The 20,939-nt window shown below is 39.8% G+C and overlaps 1 protein-coding gene across 1 annotated transcript; it reads right to left on the reverse strand.

The window, feature by feature from the left end:
* Nucleotides 1-992: 992 nt before the first annotated feature.
* On the reverse strand, nt 993-20,020 carry LOC131989392 (fatty-acid amide hydrolase 2-A-like). The gene is made up of 11 exons (XM_059354601.1): nt 19,407-20,020; nt 16,206-16,288; nt 15,400-15,536; nt 14,110-14,319; nt 13,151-13,270; nt 7,924-8,059; nt 7,719-7,836; nt 6,496-6,615; nt 4,182-4,293; nt 3,605-3,787; nt 993-2,803 (listed from the first exon to the last, which is right to left on the reverse strand). Exons 1-11 carry the CDS (start codon nt 19,590-19,592, stop codon nt 2,628-2,630), a joined length of 1,581 nt encoding a protein of 526 aa, XP_059210584.1. The 5' UTR covers nt 19,593-20,020; the 3' UTR covers nt 993-2,627.
* Between the last annotated feature and the right edge of the window lie 919 nt (nt 20,021-20,939).

The raw sequence follows: 20,939 nt of genomic DNA on the forward strand, positions 1-20,939 counted from the left end.
GTTCAATATAATAGCAGTCCAGTGTGACTAACCAGCTTAATCCAGGTTTTTAGTATATTTTTATTGCTACATGGTAAACAAGGTACCAGTAGGTGCAGTAGATTCTCAGAAAACCAACAAGACCCATTGGTGATATGCAGCTCTTAAGGCTGTGCAACTGGCTAATTAGTTGAAAGGGGTGTGGTCAAAAATATAGCAGTGTCTGCCGTTGACTTTACAAACGCAAAACTATTTTGTGCAAACTTTTTTCTTTTCAAATATTTAATTGTATGACCACAGTTTTTTATAACTGCTTCACATCTGTGTGGCATGGAGTCAACCAACTTGTGGCACCTTTCAGCTGTTATTCCACTCCAAGATTCTTCGCAATAAAAATAATATAAATATACAAAAAATCTGGATTAATCTGGTTAGTCACATTGGACTGCTATTATATTAAACACTACTGTACAAGGCCACAGTGAGCAAGATGTAGAAAGAGCAAAAACACCCTGAAACAATTTTGCGTTCAGAGTTAAACAAGATAAGTGTTAATTAATGAGTATTAGAGCTGGACTTTGTTTCCTTTGGGCGGACCTGTTTACAGTCTTTGTGCTACGCTAATCTGCTGCTGCTGTTCAAACAATCGGGAGGTACTCCTTCCTCATAACATCGTTCCTTGGACTTTGTCCCTCTGGCTCATTCATTGTGCAGGTTGTGGGTCACAACAGCCTGCACAATCTAACCTTATGCAGTAGGATATTAGTGTTTTTGGCATACTAAAATACTATGGTAGTACGAGAATGCAACCTTTATTTTACACACATCAAACGTATTATCAAACTCTCGGAAAATGTGTAATTTATATTGTGGCAAATCGTCTTTTAAAGTTCATTTTCTTTTGAGTGAGAACCAGTTTACCTTTACTTTGTGTTTTAACTGTTGCCAGGTTAATTTTTTTACATTTAACAAAAGAAGAAAAAATAATCAACCTCCTGTAGAAACTGTGGTGAAGTGATGTTATAAAAGAGATTTTTATTTTTTATTAAATGAAACAAATTAGTTGCAGCAAAAAACAGGCACCACAATTAATTAACAAACTAACATTATGCAACATTCACATTAGCACACAATCAAAAGGTTTTATTTATCAGCGTGTTAAAACATGTTTTATCTTCCAGTCGGGTCCGTCCACACCGAGAACAAGAACTAAAACCACAGTGAACATCCAGTCTGAGCTGTCGGAGCCACCACCTCCCTCCTCTCCTGCATTATTAATATTAAGTGTTTCCTATATATTATATATATATATATATATGAGGTAGGTATATTAGATTTAGATTGGATGTTATTCTCTAAACTATCATTTAGCCTGTAAGTTAATAAAGCTAATGTTACCCAAATGCTAATAGCTTTGGTTTAAAGTCAGGACTACACATGCACCATATTAAACAGAACAGTTTGCTGAAATATCAGAATTCTCTCTTTGACGCCTCAGAGAACCATCTGTTACCAGAGTTAGCGTCTCTGTTCAGTAGCTCAGAAAGCTGCGGCCCGTCACATAAAGTAAGTTTTATCAAAAAAAAGCCTGGTTTATTTTGGTTCATCTGCCTCATTTCCAGTTGATTCGGTTCCACAAAGCAAATTAACTTAATGACTAATTTAGAGCCAATATGTTACTCATTTGTTCCCTAATCTAAAGTGTTACCATATATATTTATAGTTCTGGATCTTGGCGTGGACGGCCCTTTACTCTGCTGGCTGTCGTTACTAATGAGTTTTCTTTATTGTGAAGTCCTCGTTACAGAGTTACACGCCTTTATGAGTCAGGAAAAACCTGAGCTCAAGTCTGACTAGAGAGTTTCAAACCCTGAGACGATCGTGCGCCGACAGTTTTAGAGTTCAAATAATTAAATTTGTAATGGTGGAACTTTTGTTAAAAACTTACTGTTGGGGCATCCCGGTGGCTCACACCGGTAGAGCGCTAACCATGTATGCCGTGTGCTGCGGCGGAGCCGGGTTCGAATCCGCATGTCTTCCCCTCTATCACTCCCTTTCTATCTCTCACTATCAATAAAGCAACAAAAAATGCCAAAAAAAATAATCTTTAAAAAAAAAAAAAAAACTTACTGTTAAAGTTTGAAAAAGAAAAATAATTTTAAAAGGCTGGCAGCAAAAGTTGTCAAAAATGTACTGTCAACAGTAAAATACCTCAGGTTATTTTACAGATCATTTATTTTAAAATATGGATAATATACAGTATTTAATCTACAGATATGTATTTTTAAATACAGAAATTTAAAGTTAGTTTTTTACTAAATACAGATATTTAAAGTTAGTTTTTTACTTGAATATGACGTTTGACAACTTTTGCTGCCAGGTTTCCCAGGTTACTGTGAATGTTGTAATATAAAAATCCCTTTCTTTTTTTTTTTTTAAAGCTTGTGCTCACGTGACGTAATGGTTTCTGAACATGGTAAATTATAAAATCATGTCTAACAACTCATTAGTCACGTCCACAGGAACATTCAGCGCCCTGATTGGACCTCTGGGTGAACTACGGCAAGCAGCAAGGCAGATAAGACACTCTTCTTCTTCTTCTTCTTCAGTCTGGAGGTTTGGTCACGGCTGTCACAGTGTGAGGGGTTTTATTTGGTCCCGGGTTCCTTCCAGCCTCCGAAGGCTTTCTCCAGGTAGAGCGCCACCTCCAGGGTGAGGCGGTCCTGGTTCTTCCCAGCGATCACCTGGACCCCCAGAGGCAGACCCTGCTGGTTCAGCCCCAGAGGACACTGGGTGACCGGCAGCCTCAGGGTGTTAAATATAGCTGCAGGGAGGGAGAGGCACAGTCAGACTGACTGGAAATACTGTCTTTCATCATTTAACCCTCTAAACCAGGGGTCTCAAACTCACGGCCAGCTTCATATGAAAGTTTAATGTGAGTTTTATATGAATGGCACTTTACCGTGTTGTGTGTGGAAGGTCCCTTTAATTACTTTTTTAAATAATTTTGTCTTTTTTTTTTTTTAAATTGTCTTTTTTTGGTAATTTTGTGTCTTTTTGTAATTTTGTGTCTTTTAAGTAATTTTGTCCTTTTTTTGGTAATTCTGTGTTGTCTTTTTAGTCATTTTGTGTCTTTTTATTGGTAATTCTGTGTCTTTTTGGTCATTTTGTTTCTTTTCGTAAGTAATTTTGTGTTTTTTCAGTCAGTTTGTGTATTTTTTTGGTCATTTAGTCTCTTTTTTTAAGTAATTTCGTTTTTTTCTGTCGTTTTTTTGTCTCTCTTTGGTCATTTTGATACTGCCTCCAGCGGCCCATAGATAATTTGAGTTTGAGACCCCTGGTCTAAACTAGCAGCGTTATTTTAACACAACAAGATATCCTGAATCCTTTGGTTTCCTTCAAAATCCTTTTGATTTTCTAGTTTCATATGAAACCAGTATCTCCAGAATATTCCTAAAAGTGAGCCCACTACAGCCTCCGGAAAAAACTAAAACGGCTAAAATACTGATGGCCATCGGAACACTAAATATACTTGATACTTGGCGGCCATGAATCAATATAATATTGATATCGCGATATTATGCTATATCACATTTTTCCCTCCAATACTTGAAGCAGGACTGACCTGTGTAGCAGACGTCGTAGATTCTCAGGAGAACGTGGTGGTGTCTGGGAGCCACTCGGGGGTGAGTGGGGTAGAGGAGAACCCCGTCGGTCCCCAGCAGCTCCTCTATGTCCTTCTGCAGCTTCTCCTTCTGCTGGATGATGAACGGAGAAGGACGGAACACGTACCCGTGAAGGGCCACAACTACAAACACACACACACAGACACACACACACACACACTGTTTAACTTGTACAGATTTCAGACAGCTCCTACCAGAAGATTTATGAAGCTGTTGCACCTCATTATAAAAGTAAACATATCATTTTATAAAATATGTGTAATGACAGTAGTTTTAGATAATTGCTAATATCATGATCTACTCATTTGTTGTATTTCACATGTAACTGATGCTTATTTTTAAGTTTACTGGTATTACACTTTGGTTTTAAGCCACAGAATGTTAAATATTTCATATATAAATAATAATAATGATCAAACAGATGAATGGAGATAGCTTCAATATATAAATGTAACCAAAAATAATTGAAAGAAATTCTTATTCGCTTTACATTAAATGAGTTGATTTTTTTTTTACCGATAGCAGCCATCGTGTGGTCAGATTTTCCGACCATCCATTTGAGCAGCTCCCACAGCGGCCAGGCGGGTCGGCCGGGCTCCCCCATCATCTCACCCATGGACAGAGGATACTGAGAACATTCAAACACACTTCATTAGTCGAGAATACCTCAACCCTCGGGACTCCAAGCAAGTTTTTATTGTTGCTCCTGTTACATTTTACTCACTGTGTCCTTTTATTTCACTGCAAAATAAAAGTCCTGCAGTTTTTATGCCTTTAAATCATGAAAAAGTTGAATTTCCAACTCATCAATATTCAAGTCTCTACAGGCTAGATATATTTACATTATCACAGCCTCTACTTACAACCTCTCTTGTCCTCTCCTCTCTGCTCTGTGTAAACAGCCTTAGAGCCAGTTTAACAGGCGTAGGACAGGATGTTGCCAAAAGTAAACAATTTAAACTTACTATATCCTTTAAAAAACATAAAATGTGACGCTACTCAGCACAACTGCGAAGCTTTGAATTATTCTGCTGACCAACAGTCATGTGACAAAGATTCACTGAAAATCAGACAGAACTGCAGTTTGTTTACACAGAGCTGAGAGGACAGGACAGGACAGACAGTCATTATAACTGTGTTATTATGCACAAAAGATACTTGGAGTTGTTCTCACTTCTAGTCATGATTGAGCTGATTTCTATAGAGCTGCAGGACTTTTATATTTTATATATTGCAATAAAATACAAGGTCATAGTGAGTAAAATCTAAAAACTAGAAAAATTTTAAAAGAAATTTTGAGTGTGCTCGACTCTGGCCAGGGGGGGGCTAGAAACAGTAAAGAAGTACCCCTCGAACAGAAAGCATTTTTGGCCAAACCATAGTTCCAATCGGTGAACCGACTTCACTTGGAGCATCCTGAGTTCTTCCTGAACGTCTACATATGTGTTTTGTGAGGAAAAGTGCAGAAACTGGTACCTCTGCTTTCCTCCAGAAATTTTCCCGCCTTTTTAAGAGAAGACAAATCTATATATTATATATAGTTTCTATATATAAATTATTTCTGTAGAGTGGTATCTGCGGCCTCGAGCGCAGTTTACAAATTTATTTTTGACACATTTTTTTACAGTCTAGCTATGATGTCATCACTCTAGCCTCTCCATAGGGTTACACTGGGGGGATTTTTTGGTGTGTTTTTGCCGAATAATTTGAAAACTGTTTGCTGAAACCCTTAGAAAAGTCATAGCACACTTGTCATGCCCTGAAACAGCTTGTTGGGGTTCAGAGGGTTAAAAACACCTCATGTTGACCAAAGTGCTGTACAGAGAGTCCAGTCCAGTATTTCTCTGCTTTTCTGTTACAATAACTAAACCGGTTTTCTCCTATTTGTGCACGAAACTCCCAACAAATCTGGGCCTATATTTACCACATCATAATCTCTTAAAACCTGACATCATGCTGGTGACGAAACTGTGTGCTGTATTTAGTTTCTGGGGCACCACGAACTAGAAACTCTGTAGCTTTGACAAGGTTAGCCCTAAAGGTCTGACATTTTATAAAGATGTAAAGGACAAGATGTAGAAGGTGTGTGGTGGTTTGCATAGTTCTGAAATGAAGCATGTACTAGTTATTGTTATTTAAATATGACTTATTATAGAGGAGGACTAAAAAATACTTTATAACATGCACATTTTTAAGAAACTATGTGGTGTTAGCTTTCAAATTTAGCCTCATACATGCATTTTGGCCTTCTGGTTCTTGTTTTAAATTCAAATCAAAAAGCTTTCATGTTACATGTTTAAATTTAATAATGCATTGAGTTTTTACAAGTTTGTTATGTGCTATTGAAGTAACAATAACTGTTAGATTAATGCAAAAAAGTGAAAAGCAGCAAGCACTATTTTCCTCTGAAATAAAGTAAAATAAAAAATATATAGAAGTATAAAGTACAAATACCTCAAAAATTATATTAAAGTTAAGCACACACATTAAAAATGTACTTATTACTTTCCAAGACAACTCTTGTCTGAAATGTTTTACAGCAATTTTGTTTCCACTTTAAGACAAGAGACGGTAAATAAGAAATGGCATGAAAGTAATAACGACTGACCCTGTGTGTGTGTGTGTGTGTGTGTGTGTGTGTAGCTAAACAGATTAGTGGCCCATTTCTGCAGCAGACTACAATAGGAGCTGTGAATCAGGTGAAACGTGTCCAGTTGGAGATTGTTGGCAGCACTAAAGTAGCTCCAACCCGTTTCTCCCTGATCGTTTTAACTCCACCAGGAAACACAATGTTCTGTGTTCTGTGCACCAGGTTGCCAGGAGGACCTACCTCGCCCTCCTTGTTAGGAAACCCCATGTACGCGTGCCAGATGTGGAAGGCGTTTTTGAGCTCCGGGAACTGCACTCTTTGGAATTTCACGCCGAGGTCGGCCTCCATACGCTGCACCACCTGGAACACACCACACAAGGATTAAAATCCCAAAAAACCTTCCTGATATGTCCAGTTTTTTAGCACTCAGTGGACGTATCCAAGAGGAAACCATTTCCTTTAATTATACATTTGTTTTAAAAGTACTGAAGATCTAAAGTCAGGGTAACACTTTACAATAACCCTCATTTATAAATGGTAAACAGTTTATTAATGTTTAATCATCATTTATAAACCATATATAGTCCATTTAGAATGGTAAATACATAATTTATACAAATAGATGATATATTAATTAGGGGTGGGCGATATGGCCCTAAAATAATATCCCGATATTTCAGGCTATTTTTGCGATAACGATTATTCTTCACGATATTACGAAATACTCAAAAAGATATAGAAAATATGATTTTTTTAGTCTGTATAAATAAAAATCTAAAATGTCGTGTGAAGTGCAAATCTCAACAGTTGCCAAATACAAAAAAAAAATACTCTTGAGTATGAGAACATGATAAAAATAACCATTTAGGGGTTTCAGGGGCATATTTTAATGAAATATTGTAAAGGAGAATAAAGGTTCTTGTATGTTTTATTTAAGGCATCTTATATTGACAGTCTTCTTGTAAGTTCTGTGGTGGATTCTGTTAACACACCGTGCTCTTATTTTGAAAGCTGCATGTGTTTAGCGACAGAGCGTAAGTAGCTTTTTGTGATTAAAACAACTTTAATTGTTAGCTAATGTTAGCTCGTGGCTAACGAACGGCATAATGCAGCAGTGTGTTTGGAGGTGTAATTCAGCTGTATTCAGTGGTGTAAGTGTCAACCTTACGCTACTACATCAAGAAGTAGGAATGTTGCCAATATCATCATATGCATTTTTTTAAACCATAAAAACCTTAACCACAACCTTCGGTACGTGGTTTTAAAAAAAAAAAAATTTAAAGATACAATTTTAGGAGTACATTTGAAATTGAGACCATAAAATAGTTTGGAAAAAGTAAAATGAAGTAAGAAGTAGGGTCATTTTCTCCTAAACTTCTATAGAAATGGGCTTCTTCTTGCAGCCAGTGGAGTCGCCCCGATGCTGGCCACCAGACAGAATGCGGTTTAATAATTCGTCGTACCTTCTTCTGAGCGTCCAGGATCTCCTTGCTGACGGGGTAGGTCAGCAGACTGCCGCCGTCGTGAGGCAGGTTGAAGAACCGCAGCTTCTTCAGGTCAACCTTCTCGTCCAGCTTCAACCTGTGTGAGTAAAGAAATCTGTTGGAGCGGTTTCACTTGGAGGGCTTGATGATTGTCGCGTCGCTCTGAATGTTTGTGGGCTCTTACAGGTGAGCGTCCGGCACCGCCATGATCTTCAGCATGGGCAGCAGGTCCTCAGCGTAGCGGCACATGGGACCACTGCTGACATAATCCGCCTGGCTGCCAGTGGCACGAGGGAACTGGTTCTCATTGGACACCATACCTGCAGACAGACACAGGGAATATAAAACACTTTATCGGGCCAAGAACCGTATTTGGTAACTTCAGTGGATATAAACTGGGTCCCCATGTCTCTCTGTTTGGTCGTAGAACCACATGGATTTCTTCCAGCTAATCAGCAAAGATCAGGCTACGTCACAGACGGTGACACCATGACATCTGACCAATCAGTATGATTAGGGATGTCCCGATCAGGTTTTTTTGCCTCCGAGTCCTTTGATTTTGAGTATCTGCCGAGTCCGAGTCCCGATCCGAATATTCCGGGTGTTTGTTTTTGAGATGACGTATCATGTTTGCTGTATTGAATGCAGCCTTTTCCTTGCCACCTCTTGAAATTCCCAGTTTACAGACCTCACAGTTTGCAATCACAGTGTTATTTTCGTTCACTTTAAAATACTTCCAGACTGCAGATATACTCGCGCGTCGGTTTAAACTGCTGCCGTGTTGTTGTTTTTCTTCTTCTTTTTCTCTTCTTCTTCTTCTTGTAATGGCGGCGGCACCAACTTTAAGGTGCATTAGCGCCACCTAGGTTGGAGTGTGTGAACTTCTGCTTCACTTATTGACATGTAGCCTGCAGTAAAATTATATCATACTGAATATATATATACATATATATATATATATATATATATATGATCCCTGATCGGGACATAATGTCCGATTCAGATCGAGTCTGAAACCATGTGATCGGCCCCGATTTCCGATCATGTGATATTTCGAGAAAAAAAATGCAAATTTAACAGTTGCCACCTCTTGAAAGTGGCAAATTTACAATAATTTTTTTTGCAGATTTAAAAGATTTAAAGTGGCAAATCTGTGCGAAAAAAGTCACAGATTTAAAAGCAACTTTTTTCTCCCAGATTCACCACTTTAAATCCGCCTGCGCATTCACCAAGGGAAGGCAAAGTGCGGCGGGACAACCCATTTGCAAACTTGCACTGCTTTGGCAGATGAGACAAGGAGGACTCCAAGCCCGGTTGAGCACCACAGTGCTTCTGAGTCCACTATTGTAGATGGAGAGAGAGGGGAGCCGCATCAGCTATCCCTGCAGGAAGAGCAACAGCAAGAACATGCCCCAATGCCAGGGATGCACTTGGAACCTGCAAGCAGCCAACCCACTAGCAAACCACCAAGGGAGAAGCCAACCCGCCAGGCCAAAATAAGGTGGCCAAAAAATAGCAACAAAGAGGCCTGGAGATGCTTTGACCAGAATCTACACCCAACCCTCCAATATTCACTAAAGGGCAGCACAACCTCCAAACTCAACCTCCTTGGGAACATCATTTATGAGGAAGGCAGACAGAGTTTTGGAGAAATGCCCAAAAAGAAGCCTACTACCAAACAGAAAGGAAGGAGAGAGCGAAATCTTCCAGTTAGTCAAGGAAAGACGTCTTCTCCGGAAAGCATGGAGGAAAGCACAAGATCTAGAGAAAGAGGCCCTAAAATGTCTCTGGGATCAACTGAAATCCAGACTTGCCAACCTCAGGAGAGCAGAGCGGATTCGGAAACGCAGGAGCAGGAAGGAGAAAGCACGCACTAGCTTCTTCCGAGACCCCTTCAAGTATGCCCGAGATTTGCTCGAAGACAAGAAGTCTGGAAAGCTTGAAACCACCACAGAGGAGCTAAAAAGTCACATCAAGGAACAGCTTGGCGACAACAACCAAAACACTCCCCTTGGCTCACCAGGTCATGTGCCCTGCCCACCAGAGCCTGGCACCAAATTCGACACCACACCACCCAGGTGGGCAGAGATCAACCAGGTCATCCAAAAGGCAAGATCCGCATCAGCACCGGGACCAAACGGCGTACCCTACAAGGTATTTAAGAACTGCCCCATGGTGCTGAAACTACTCTGGAAACTAATGAGAGCTGCCTGGAAAACTCAATCCATCCCATCAGCATGGAGTACAGCTGCAACCACCTTTATCCCAAAAGAAAAAGATTCCCATAACATCACCCAGTTTCGAGGCATTTCCCTGCTCAACGTGGAAGGGAAGATTTTCTTTTCAGTAATGGCTAGACGCATGACCAGCTATCTTCTGGCCAACAACTATATCGACACCAGCTGCCAAAAGGCAGGCGTCCCAGGGTTTCCTGGTTGTGTTGAGCACTCAGCCATGATCTGGGAGCAAATCCAGACAGCCAAGCGTAAGAAGCTAGATCTCCATGTAGTTTGGCTGGACCTAGCAAACGCATACGGATCAGTTCCACACCAGCTCATCACTTTTGCTCTCAATTTTTTCCACATACCTACCTGCATCAAAAACCTTGTCTCTGCCTACTTCAATAACTTCTATGCCTTCTACACAACCCAGAAAATCACAACCGGTTGGCAGCAGCTCCAGAAAGGTATAGCAATGGGTTGTTCGATCTCACCCATATTCTTCACAGCAGCATTTGAAGTCATCCTCATCGGCGCAAGACAGATGGTCCGAGGAGTAAGATCTGAGTCAGGACAGCGCCTCCCAGCCCTAAGAAGCTATATGGATGATGTCACCTCACTCCTACAAACCGCTGCCTGCACATCAAGGCTGCTAAAGAGACTGGAGGAGCTCCTCAACTGGGCTAGGATGAAAATCAAACCAGCCAAATCTCGGAGCCTGTCAATCCGGAAAGGGTCTAGAAATGACAACATCGTCTTTGCTGTCGACGGAGAGAAGATTCCACTGCTGACAGAGCAGTCAGTGAGGAGCCTTGGGAGAGAATACACCGCCGACCTCTCAGACAAACACATGGCTCACTCTGTCATAACACAACTCTCAGAAGGCCTACTGAAGATAGACGAATGCCACCTCCCAGGAAAATTCAAGACCTGGTGCTATCAATTCACCCTTTATCATCGCCTGATGTGGCCACTGAAGTTGTCAGAGATCTCAGCGTCAACAGTGCAGAGAATGGATCAAAAAGCCAACAACTACATCCGAAAATGACTGGGTTTACCTCGCTGCCTTTCCAATGTTGCCTTATTTGGTAGGAACACACTCCAGCTACCACTGAAGTCCATCAGCCTGGGTTACAAGCTGGAAAAGGTGAGGCTCACGTTCGAGCTGAGAGACACAACTGATCCAGTTGTAAGCCAAGCTAGACCATCAGTCCGAACAGGGCGCAAATGGAGGGCTGAACAAGCAGTTGACCAGGCCATCAGTCAACTAGAACATCAAGAGGTAGTAGGATGGTTGCAGCAGGGAAAGACAGGGCTGGGGTGGTCCAAAGCCAAAAGGAAAGAAAGGAAAGAGCTGGTAGTCTCGGAAGTCAGCAGAATGGAGAATGAAACTTACACAATCAGAGCTGTGAGCCAGAGGCAACAGGGAAGGTGGACAAACTGGGAGGTGGTCACAACCAGAGCCATAACATGGGCTGACATGTGGAAGATACCACAGGCAAGGCTTAGCTTCCTCATCAGGTCCACATATGACACCCTTCCAAGCCCCCAGAACATACATCTCTGGTACGGCACAGAAACAGTCTGCAGCCTCTGTGATGTCCAAAATACCAACTTGAAGCACATTCTCACTGGCTGCAAACCAGCGTTGGCCCGAGGCCGGTATGGATGGCGCCACGACCAAGTTCTCCAGAAGTTGGCAGAAGTTTTGGAAGAGCGCAGGCTGGAAGCTAACAAAGCCAGAACATCAACCACCAAACAACAAATTTCCTTCATCAGGCAAGGAGGTGAAGCAGGAAACATCATCCAGAGGGAGTGGTCTATTCTGAAACATGGGTGCGAGTGGCAGATGAGGGTTGACCTAAAGCCGCAGCTCAAGTTTCCCCCAGAGATTACAGCAACTTCCCTTCGGCCAGACATCGTCCTGTGGTCCATTCCTGCCAAGACTGTCATCATGGCAGAACTCACAGTACCATGGGAGGAAAACATGGAGGTTGCCTTTGAGAGGAAAAAGGACAAGTACAGCGAGCTTGCTGCCGCGTGCAGAGAAGCAGGGTGGAAGGCTTTCACCTACCCTGTTGAAGTCGGATGCAGAGGCTTCATTGGAAAATCCACTCAACATCTGCTGAAAACTCTTGGAATCACTGGAAAGAAACAGAGAAAGGCACTCAAAGAACTGGCTGAGGAAGCAGAGAAAGGGAGCTTTTGGCTTTGGCTCAGAAGAAAAGACCCCAAGTGGGGGAACCAGGGATCTTAAGGCCAGTCGCAGGGAGTGGTAGGGAGACGTCCCTATCACTGCCCCACCACCCAGAGGTGTTCTGAGATCAAAGGGGCGAAACATCTGTGAAGGGTGGCTCCCAGCTGACGACCTTGCGGCTGGCTCATCGGTACCGGCGGAGGTGCAGCAGGCAGAAATGTCTCGCAGGTGGAAACACCTGTGCTTCGATCTCATAAATCTGCACATCTTTTTCTCGTAGATTTGCCACTTTAATCTCATACATTTTTTTCTCAAAATATTACCCCCCTCCCCCGGGTCTGCATGTTTTTTTACACATTCAGTATGTAATATCCTCCATGATTTTTCTAGGGTTGAAATTTGCAAGTATTTCAATGAGTGCCCTATTAAGGGTTAAAGCTGCAAATAAGTGTTTAATTCAGGAGCCTCAATGTGTGGAAGGGACAGATCGTCTGTTTATCAGCAGGATTGAGGAGAAACTAAAGGCCAGAGTTTCATGACAACTTGATCTAAGTAATAATTCTGGAATGGATCTGAATCACAGAGCAAATTAATTAATTATTTTTCACTTTACTGTGAGATATGTCTGCAGTCTCTAGTTCTTTAACGTGTACGGCAGGGATTCTCAAAGGTTTGACAGCTGAGGGCCAATTTAGGAGCCCAACACTGAGAGACGACGAAGAAGAAAAAAAGAAGTAAATAACAGGAAAAAAATCCCATTTGTAATCATTTTAATGATCAGGTGCATATCACCAATGCTGGGTCTTGTTGGTTTTCTGAGAATCTACTGCACCTACTGGTACCTTGTTTACCATGCAGCAATAAAAAATATACTAAAAACCTGGATTAAGCTGGTTAGTCACATTGGACTGCTATTATATTGAACTCTACTGTATATTGCACACTGAATGTTAAATGTCTATCAGTGCAGCTCTTCTTTTGTCACTTTCTCTCACCTGGAGTGGTTTTATGGCCAAATATCCCGTTGAAGAAAGACGGCATCCGGATGCTGCCGCCGATGTCGGAGCCCACGCCGATGACTGCTCCTGCTCCTCCCAGGATGCTGCCCTCCCCACCTGAAGGAGGAGGACACACAGAGAGAGGAGTTGGTAAGTCTGATTTAACACAGTCCTGTTTAACCGTCTGATACCCACCCAATAAAAGATTACCAAAAATATACTATTTAATTTAACTTTCCTACAGTCCTTGAACAGATCATAGGTTACGAAAGCCTCTGTTAGAAAAAGTAACCAAAACAAAGCTTGAAATTGTGATATTTCTGTCAAAATCACTTTATTCCACGTCTCATTTAAAACATTGACAAAAATAAACTGTTTTTTAATAACTAGATCCTGTTAACAACATTAAATTCTGCTCCTCAGAGACACTGAAGACATGATTGATTCTGCTGAGACCAACGGTCACGTGACAAATATTCACTGAGAATCTGTTTACACAGAGCTGAGAGGAGAGGACAGGAGAGGCTGTTTACACAGAGCTGAGACGAGAGGACAGGAGAGGCTGTTTACACAGAGCTGAGACGAGAGGACAGGAGAGGCTGTTTACACAGAGCTGAGAGGAGAGGACAGGAGAGGAGAGGCTTTAAAAATGTAAGTAGTTCAACATGTAAAGCATGTGGAGATTTTTGGACACGTGTTTTGGACAAGTGTTTATATATAAATTCCATTTTATTTCAATTAAAAAAAAAATATATATATATCAGAGAAATTCAACTTAAATTTTGTGTTATGTGATATGTGTTCAAATACAAATCACAAGTCAAAACAGCGCTAAATTTGGATGAATTATAAAAGATATAAGTGGTAAAATGAAGAGTTATTTGGGAGCCGAAATAGTTGGCTCTTCTCGGTGAGCTGAGAGAAATGATCCGATTAATACAAAGAGCGTTTCTGACCTGAGCTGCCTCCTGCCATCCTCTCCAGGTCGTACGGGTTGTTGGTGACTCCGTACAGGTGGTTGTGGGACTCGCACCACATGCACAGCTCCGGCGTGTTGGTGACGCCCATCGGGATGGCGCCCGCTCTCTTCAGCTGGGCGATGGGAGCGGCGTCCACCGTGGCCAAGACGCCTCGCCGGGACACCAGGCCGGTGGTGAAGGGCATTCCTGCAGCACGGAGACCATTACATTAAAACACAGAGAGACAACAGAGCTGAATGAGACACTGGGAGGTATTCACAGCCTTTACTTTGAAAATACAAGTAAAGTATGCAAGTATATTCAGGGGAAGGTACTTATAAGTATTTAAAGTAAAACTACTTATTTTATTTTCAGCCCAAAGGGTCTGAAAGGGTTGTGAATTTGTACACAGCGTATTATTATAGACCCATTAGAAAATTTTAAATTTTAATTAAAAAATAGATCAAGAAAAAAAACCTTCCAAAAACCATGCCTCACAGCCAAAATTATTGCCAAAACAAAAGTGAAAAATGACAAATATGGCTGAAAATGTCTCTAGTGGTGCCAGAGGATTAATTAGACCAAGTTACTGAAACCACGCAGGTGATCTTAAGTGAGAAATCTAAGAAGTTCCTAAGACAGACGACAATTCTTAAGAAAAAATGGTGAATAGCAATTAACATTTTTAGGAACATCTTTTTTTTTTTTTAGGGGTGCACCGATTGCAAATTTTCTGGCCGATCACAGATTTTTTAAAATTCTGACCTGCCAATACCGATTTTTTATAACTCACAGCTGAGCCTTCAATGTTTGAATCTTATTGTATTGAAAAACAATAACACAGCAGTATTTTTCTTTAACAAATAAAGGAAATCACAATGTCTGAGGGAGTTCATAAAATACTGAACTTAAAATAAATAGCAACAATTTACAGGACAAACTAACAGAAGAACTGCAACCATAAATAAAGTTATAGTACAATAGTTATAGTATTATTCAAACAACACAGTCATGCAGGAGTACACGTACGTGCAGAGGCCTACAGTCGCATTGAACTGAAGTAAATGGGAGAAAAATATTTGCCAAAGTTAATTTTGCGGAGGCAGGTAAGATGCTCGATAAGATCGGTTTGACGTAAAAGAATCGGCCGAGCCCAAAATGAAGGTGCACCGCTACCTTTTTTCTTAAGAATTTTCTAAAGTTTTTATCTTAGGACCCTTTTAGTGAATGCGGCCCTGGTCTGGTCTGGTCTGGTCTGTTGTGGTGTGTTCAGGTTCCTGGTCTTACCCTGCAGGGCGTAGGACTCTTTGACTGACAGAGGGACTCCCAGGAGAGGCAGCCGGTCCTCCAGCACCTCCTCCCCTCCCGTCTCCTCCTCAATCAGCTTGTCCACCTGACTCGCCTCCTGGAGCGCCGCGTCGAACCTGACCGGGAGAAAAACACACTTTAGACCCGTTTCTCTTCTATTCCTGATGGAAACGTCTTGATTTTAAGATTTAGGTACGATAAGACGTGATTTAAGGCTATGAATCATGGTGGAAAGTTTAGTAATGCCATCACATTTATTAACTTTTATCTCATTAATGAAAAAAAACTGTATTTTATAGCACAAATCAATCTTCAGCATAGCATCAATCAATTTTCTTGGTTTTACATCATAATTAACAGAGTCGCTTTGGATTTCAGACTCATAAAACAAGACATTTAATGACATATTGGACTTTTTCCACTATTTTCTGACATTTTATAGACCAAATCATTCATAAAAAGACAAAAGGGGGCTGGAAATTAGCAGTATATTTAGTACCAATTAATCTGACTGATTTTTACTCAATTTATTGTTTCTCTTTTGTCCAGAAAATGTCAGAAAATCTTTAAATCTTCACAATTGAGCAAGTATTTGGCCAAAATATGAGTAAAACGATTATGAAAACAGCTGCAAATTGATTTTATGTAGATCAAAATATAGATTTATCATTGCAGCTGTAGAACACAATAAACATAAATAATATTTATTATTAATAATAATAATATTAAAAGGATTTATATAGTTTTTAAGAGATAAGTGTATCAATGAGTGATTGTTGCCTTGCCTGTCTTTTACCACAGCGTTGAGCAGAGGGTTGACTTCCTGGATCCTGTCGATGTAAGCCTGCACCACCTCCACACTCGACACCTGCAGAAACATGATAGTATAGAATCTATAGGTGAGACACTATACAGCAGGAAAAGGAACAGTTTCCCCTCAGGTCAGATATAAAACCAGTCGGTCCTAACATGAGGACAGAGAGGAGGGAGAAGAAGAAAAAACACCTTTGATGGAGATCTTTAAACTTTTTTGTTCCTCTGTTTGAACCATAAAGTCAAGCTGATCGTCTTTATGTACAACGTTGCAGATTGTTTTCTTAACAGATTAATAATTCTGTTCATGGGTCTCAAACTCCAATTGCGGCCCTCGTGACTATATTTTGTGGCCCCCACCTTGATATGAAAGTTTAATGTGAGTTTTATATGAATGGCACTTTACCGTGTTGTGTATGGAAAATCCCTTTAATTACTTTTTTTGGTCATTTTGTGTCTGTTTTTGGTCATTTTGTTTCTTTTTTAAGTAATTTAGGTTTTTTTCTGTAATGTGTCTTTTTTTAAAATAATTTTGTGTCTTTTTTTGGTAATTCTGTGTATTTTTTGGTCATTTTATGTATTTTTTCTGTAATTTTGTGTCTCTTCTGGTCATTTTGTGTCTTGTTTTGGTCATTTTGTGTCTTTTTTTGGTCATTTTGATACTGCTTCCAGCGGCCCCCAGGTAATTTGAGTTTGAGACCCCTGATTTACAAGCTGAAACTAGTATGCAAACGTTTGAGTTCATGAAAGCGACCTGCAGCCGATCCTGTAAAAATACCCTCAAGGAATGAACCAGAGGTGTTATAATAATGCTTTTATTTATTTAAAAGCAAGCCAAGGAATGCCACAGCATACTCTGCAGACAGATACTACTTATTTAACTTGTGGATTTAGATCCTGGATCTTTTAAACCTGCACCCCTCCCCACTCGACACCTGCACAACCATCTTTTTATTTTATTTTTTTTTTAAACTTTATTTTTTCCAGTCAATAAAAACACATACAGAAACATACAAAAACACAAGGGGGGTAAACACTACTTTGTCACATAGAGATGCCATTTTGTCCATCTTACAACATATAGCTCTGTTTTGATTCTAAGACTGTGGGTCATTTGTTCCATTGATCGAATTTCTTCTACAATGTCCAGCCAGTGATTCAGTCCAGGAGGGTCAGTTCTCAGCCAACTTCTTGTAATGGCTTTCTTAGCTGCAAGTGATAGGATCTTGAACAGGTATATGTCTTCTTTACCTATTACATTATCTGCTATCAGTCCTAGATATATACACCGTGGATCATTAGGGATATTATACCCAAAAATTTCACCCATAGCTCTTAAAACCCCTTCCCAAAACAATTGTATTTTCTCACATGACCAAAATATATGAGAATGGTTGGCATTCAGTTGCCCACAATTTCTCCAACAATATTGTTGTTGGCCTAATTGTTTATTTTTAATTTTGGGTGTGATAAAAAACCGTGTAAAATTTTTCCAACCAAACTCCCTCCATTTTTTAGAACTTGTTGAAGTATGTTGAGTCTGAAATATCTTCTGCCAATCGCTCCCAGACAACTCAATATCAAATTCTGCACAACCATCTTAGTGTTTATTACAGCGGCACAACCACTCGGAGCAGAAAAACAGGTCACACTGTCAGAACCTGAGGGGAAAACAGGTTTGTTCTACAAACTCTGATGGACATCTTTGTTCCTCTGTATGCAAAATAAAGCCTACAGCAGAGCTGCATTGTTCTCTTTATATAGAACTTTTCTGGTGTTTTATTCACCCAATAATCATTCTGTTTATAATAAGAAATAGACAAGAAAAACTGAAGTTATTCACATTTTACAAGCTGAACGTGTGCACACTCTTGTAATTATTTTTTAATTAACCCTCTGAACCACCAAGACATTTCAGGGCCACAGTTTAATACGGTTATAATGACATTAAAAAACACACGCTGAATTTATCAGATTTTCTTTTCTTTTTTTTTAGACTAAAATGGAATTTATATACAAAACACTTTTCCAAGTGCCCACAATTGTTGTGAATATTTGGAGGAAAAATTGCGTCTCCACATACATATTGAAATATTTACATTTGTACAACTTCTACTAACAGCCTCTCCTGTCCACTCCTCTCAGCTCTGTGTAAACAGATTCTCAGTGAATATTTGTCACGTGTCATGGAAGCAAATTAGATTATTTATTGACAATTAATTCTGTGAAAAGGAGACATAAACTAGAAGTGGGAACAACTCTTTTGTTCAGAACAACACAGTTGGAGTGACATAAATTATTTTAAAAAAAGCAAGTTGATTTTTTCTGATAAATTCATTTTTAAAAGTTGGAATAAATAGGAATTTATATATACAACACTATGCCCATGTGTCATGAATATTGAGGGAAAAAATTGTGTCTCCACACGATATACATGTTGAACTATTTGCATTTTTACAGCCTCTCCTGTCCTCTCCTCTCAGCTCTGTGTAAACAGCCACTCCTGTCCTCTCCTCTCAGCTCTGTGTAAACAGCCTCTCCTGTCCTCTCCTCTCAACTCTGTGTAAACAGATTTTCAGTGAATATTTTGATCTGGTTGTTACCAACGATTAATTTTTGACAGCATTTTAAATTTTAAGCTTTGTTCTGGTTACTTTTTCTAACTTTCATAACCTACGATCCGTTCAAGGACTAGTCGGAAAATTACAAATACTTGTCATGTCATGTTTCTGACAGGCTTGTGTCACTCTTATGTAGGCACCTTCAAAATAAAGTTATCATATCTTGCTTAAGTCACAAAGGCATGTTCAAAAAATTGCCTAAGTCATTTATTTCTCTTAAGATACATAATTTAGTGTTATTACTATGCCAATAGCCATCCTTTGTTACATCCTTTTTTAGCGAAATGATCAATAAATGTCATGTGTTACACTTTTGGTGAAGTTTTTTGTGTTTCCTGCAAAACTTGAAAAAATGACATAGGCGATTATTTTAACAGGGTGACGATTATAAAGGCTTGTGAATATAAATCAAACATAATTAATGTAAAATATAATTTAAGAGTGGATAGGGGCGTGGCTAGCTATAGAATAAGTTACATAAGTTGCTGCTGCTTATGTAACTTTTGTGAATGGAAACAAACATTAAGCTAAAACATTTAAAGTGACACTCACCTCTTTCCTCCGGATCTTCTTGGCCAGTTGGGTCGCTGAGAGGAGCAGCAGCGGGCTGCGGACGGCCGGCAGCTTCTTCCCGGACACGGGGGACCGAGGGATGAAGAGCCGGAGCAGCAGCTCGAAGAATCCCAGCGCCGCCCTCAGGAACCAAGCCTTTATCTTCTCCAGCCGGCTCAGCGCCATGTTTCACCGCGGACAGGGTTCGGGACACAGCGGGGATCTGCCGGGGTACGGCCGTGGTCTGTTGCCTACACGACGGGTCTCCTTACCAACGGCCGCCTCGAGCTCTTTATATACACCTGGGGCGTCAAGCCCGCACGGGCTAGTGACGACACAACCGGAAGCGCGTTTTAGTTTCTCGTTATTACCATAATAATGCAAAATAAATACAGTTTTTTAAAAGTAATCAATGTTAACCATCTTGAGTAGTTAAGGTAACAAAAAAACAATTATTATAGATTTAGATTGGATGTTATTCTCTAAACTATAATTTAGCCTGTAAATTAATAAAGCTAATGTTACCCAAATGCTAATAGCTTTGGTTTAAAGTCATTTAAATGCTGTTTGGTGGATTACACATGCACCAAATTAAACAGAACAGTTTTCTGAAGTATCAGAAATCTCTTTGACGCCTCAGAGAACCGTCTGTTACCAGAGTTAGCGTCTCTGTCTGTTACAGTAGTTCAGAAAGCCGCGGCCCGTTCCATAAAGTTGGTTTACCAAAAAAAAGCCTGGTTTATTTTGGTTAATCTGCCTCATTCCCAGTTGATTCGGTTCCACAAAGCAAATTAACTTAATAATGACTAATTTAGAGCCGATATGTTACTCATTTGCATGCTAATAAGCAACTAAGTAGTTTGAATAAGTGTTCCCTAATCTAAAGTGTTACCATATATATTTATAGTTCTGGATCTTGGCGTGGACGGCCCTTTACTCTGCTGGCTGTCGTTACTAATGAGTTTTCTTTATTGTGAAGTCCTCGTTACAGAGTTACACGCCTTTATGATTCTTTAATGGAGTCAGGAAACACCTGAGCTCAAGTCTGACTAGAGAGTTTTTAAACCACGAGACGAACGACAGTTTCAGGGTTCAAACGGTATAATTTGTAATGGTGGAACTTGTGTTAAAAACTTACTGTTAATATTTGAAAAAGAAAAATAATTTAAAAAGGCTGGCAGCAAAAGTTGTCAGAAATTTACTGTCAACAGTAAAATACCTCAAGTTATTTTACAGATAATTTATTTAAATATATGGATAATATACAGCATTCAATCTACAGATATGCATTTCTAAAGGCAGATATTTAAAATTAGTTTTTTACTAAATACAGATATTTAAAGTTAGTTTTTTACTTGAATAAAACGTTTGGCAACTTTTGCTGCCAGGTTTTTTTTACTTTTTTTCCCCCGATTTCTTTTTACTTTTTTTTTTTAATTAAATTAAAAGTTTTACTGTAAGAAAACAAAGTTCCCTCAATTTTATATTTTTTTATAAATTATATTTTTTTCATAATTCCAGCAATATTATGTG

This window comes from Centropristis striata, chromosome 17 (assembly GCF_030273125.1).
Source record: "Centropristis striata isolate RG_2023a ecotype Rhode Island chromosome 17, C.striata_1.0, whole genome shotgun sequence".
NCBI lineage: Eukaryota > Metazoa > Chordata > Actinopteri > Perciformes > Serranidae > Centropristis > Centropristis striata.

Excerpts from the sequence above, each read along its gene's own strand:
- LOC131989392 (XM_059354601.1), bottom strand. The coding sequence starts at position 19,592 with ATGGCGCTGAGCCGGCTGGAGAAGATAAAGGCTTGGTTCCTGAGGGCG. Across the intron at positions 13,271-14,109 it reads GATGGCAGGAGGCAGCTCAG|GTGGGGAGGGCAGCATCCTG; the intron begins GTCAGAAACGCT and ends CTCCTCCTTCAG. Across the intron at positions 6,616-7,718 it reads TCCTGGACGCTCAGAAGAAG|GTGGTGCAGCGTATGGAGGC; the intron begins GTACGACGAATT and ends GGTGTGTTCCAG.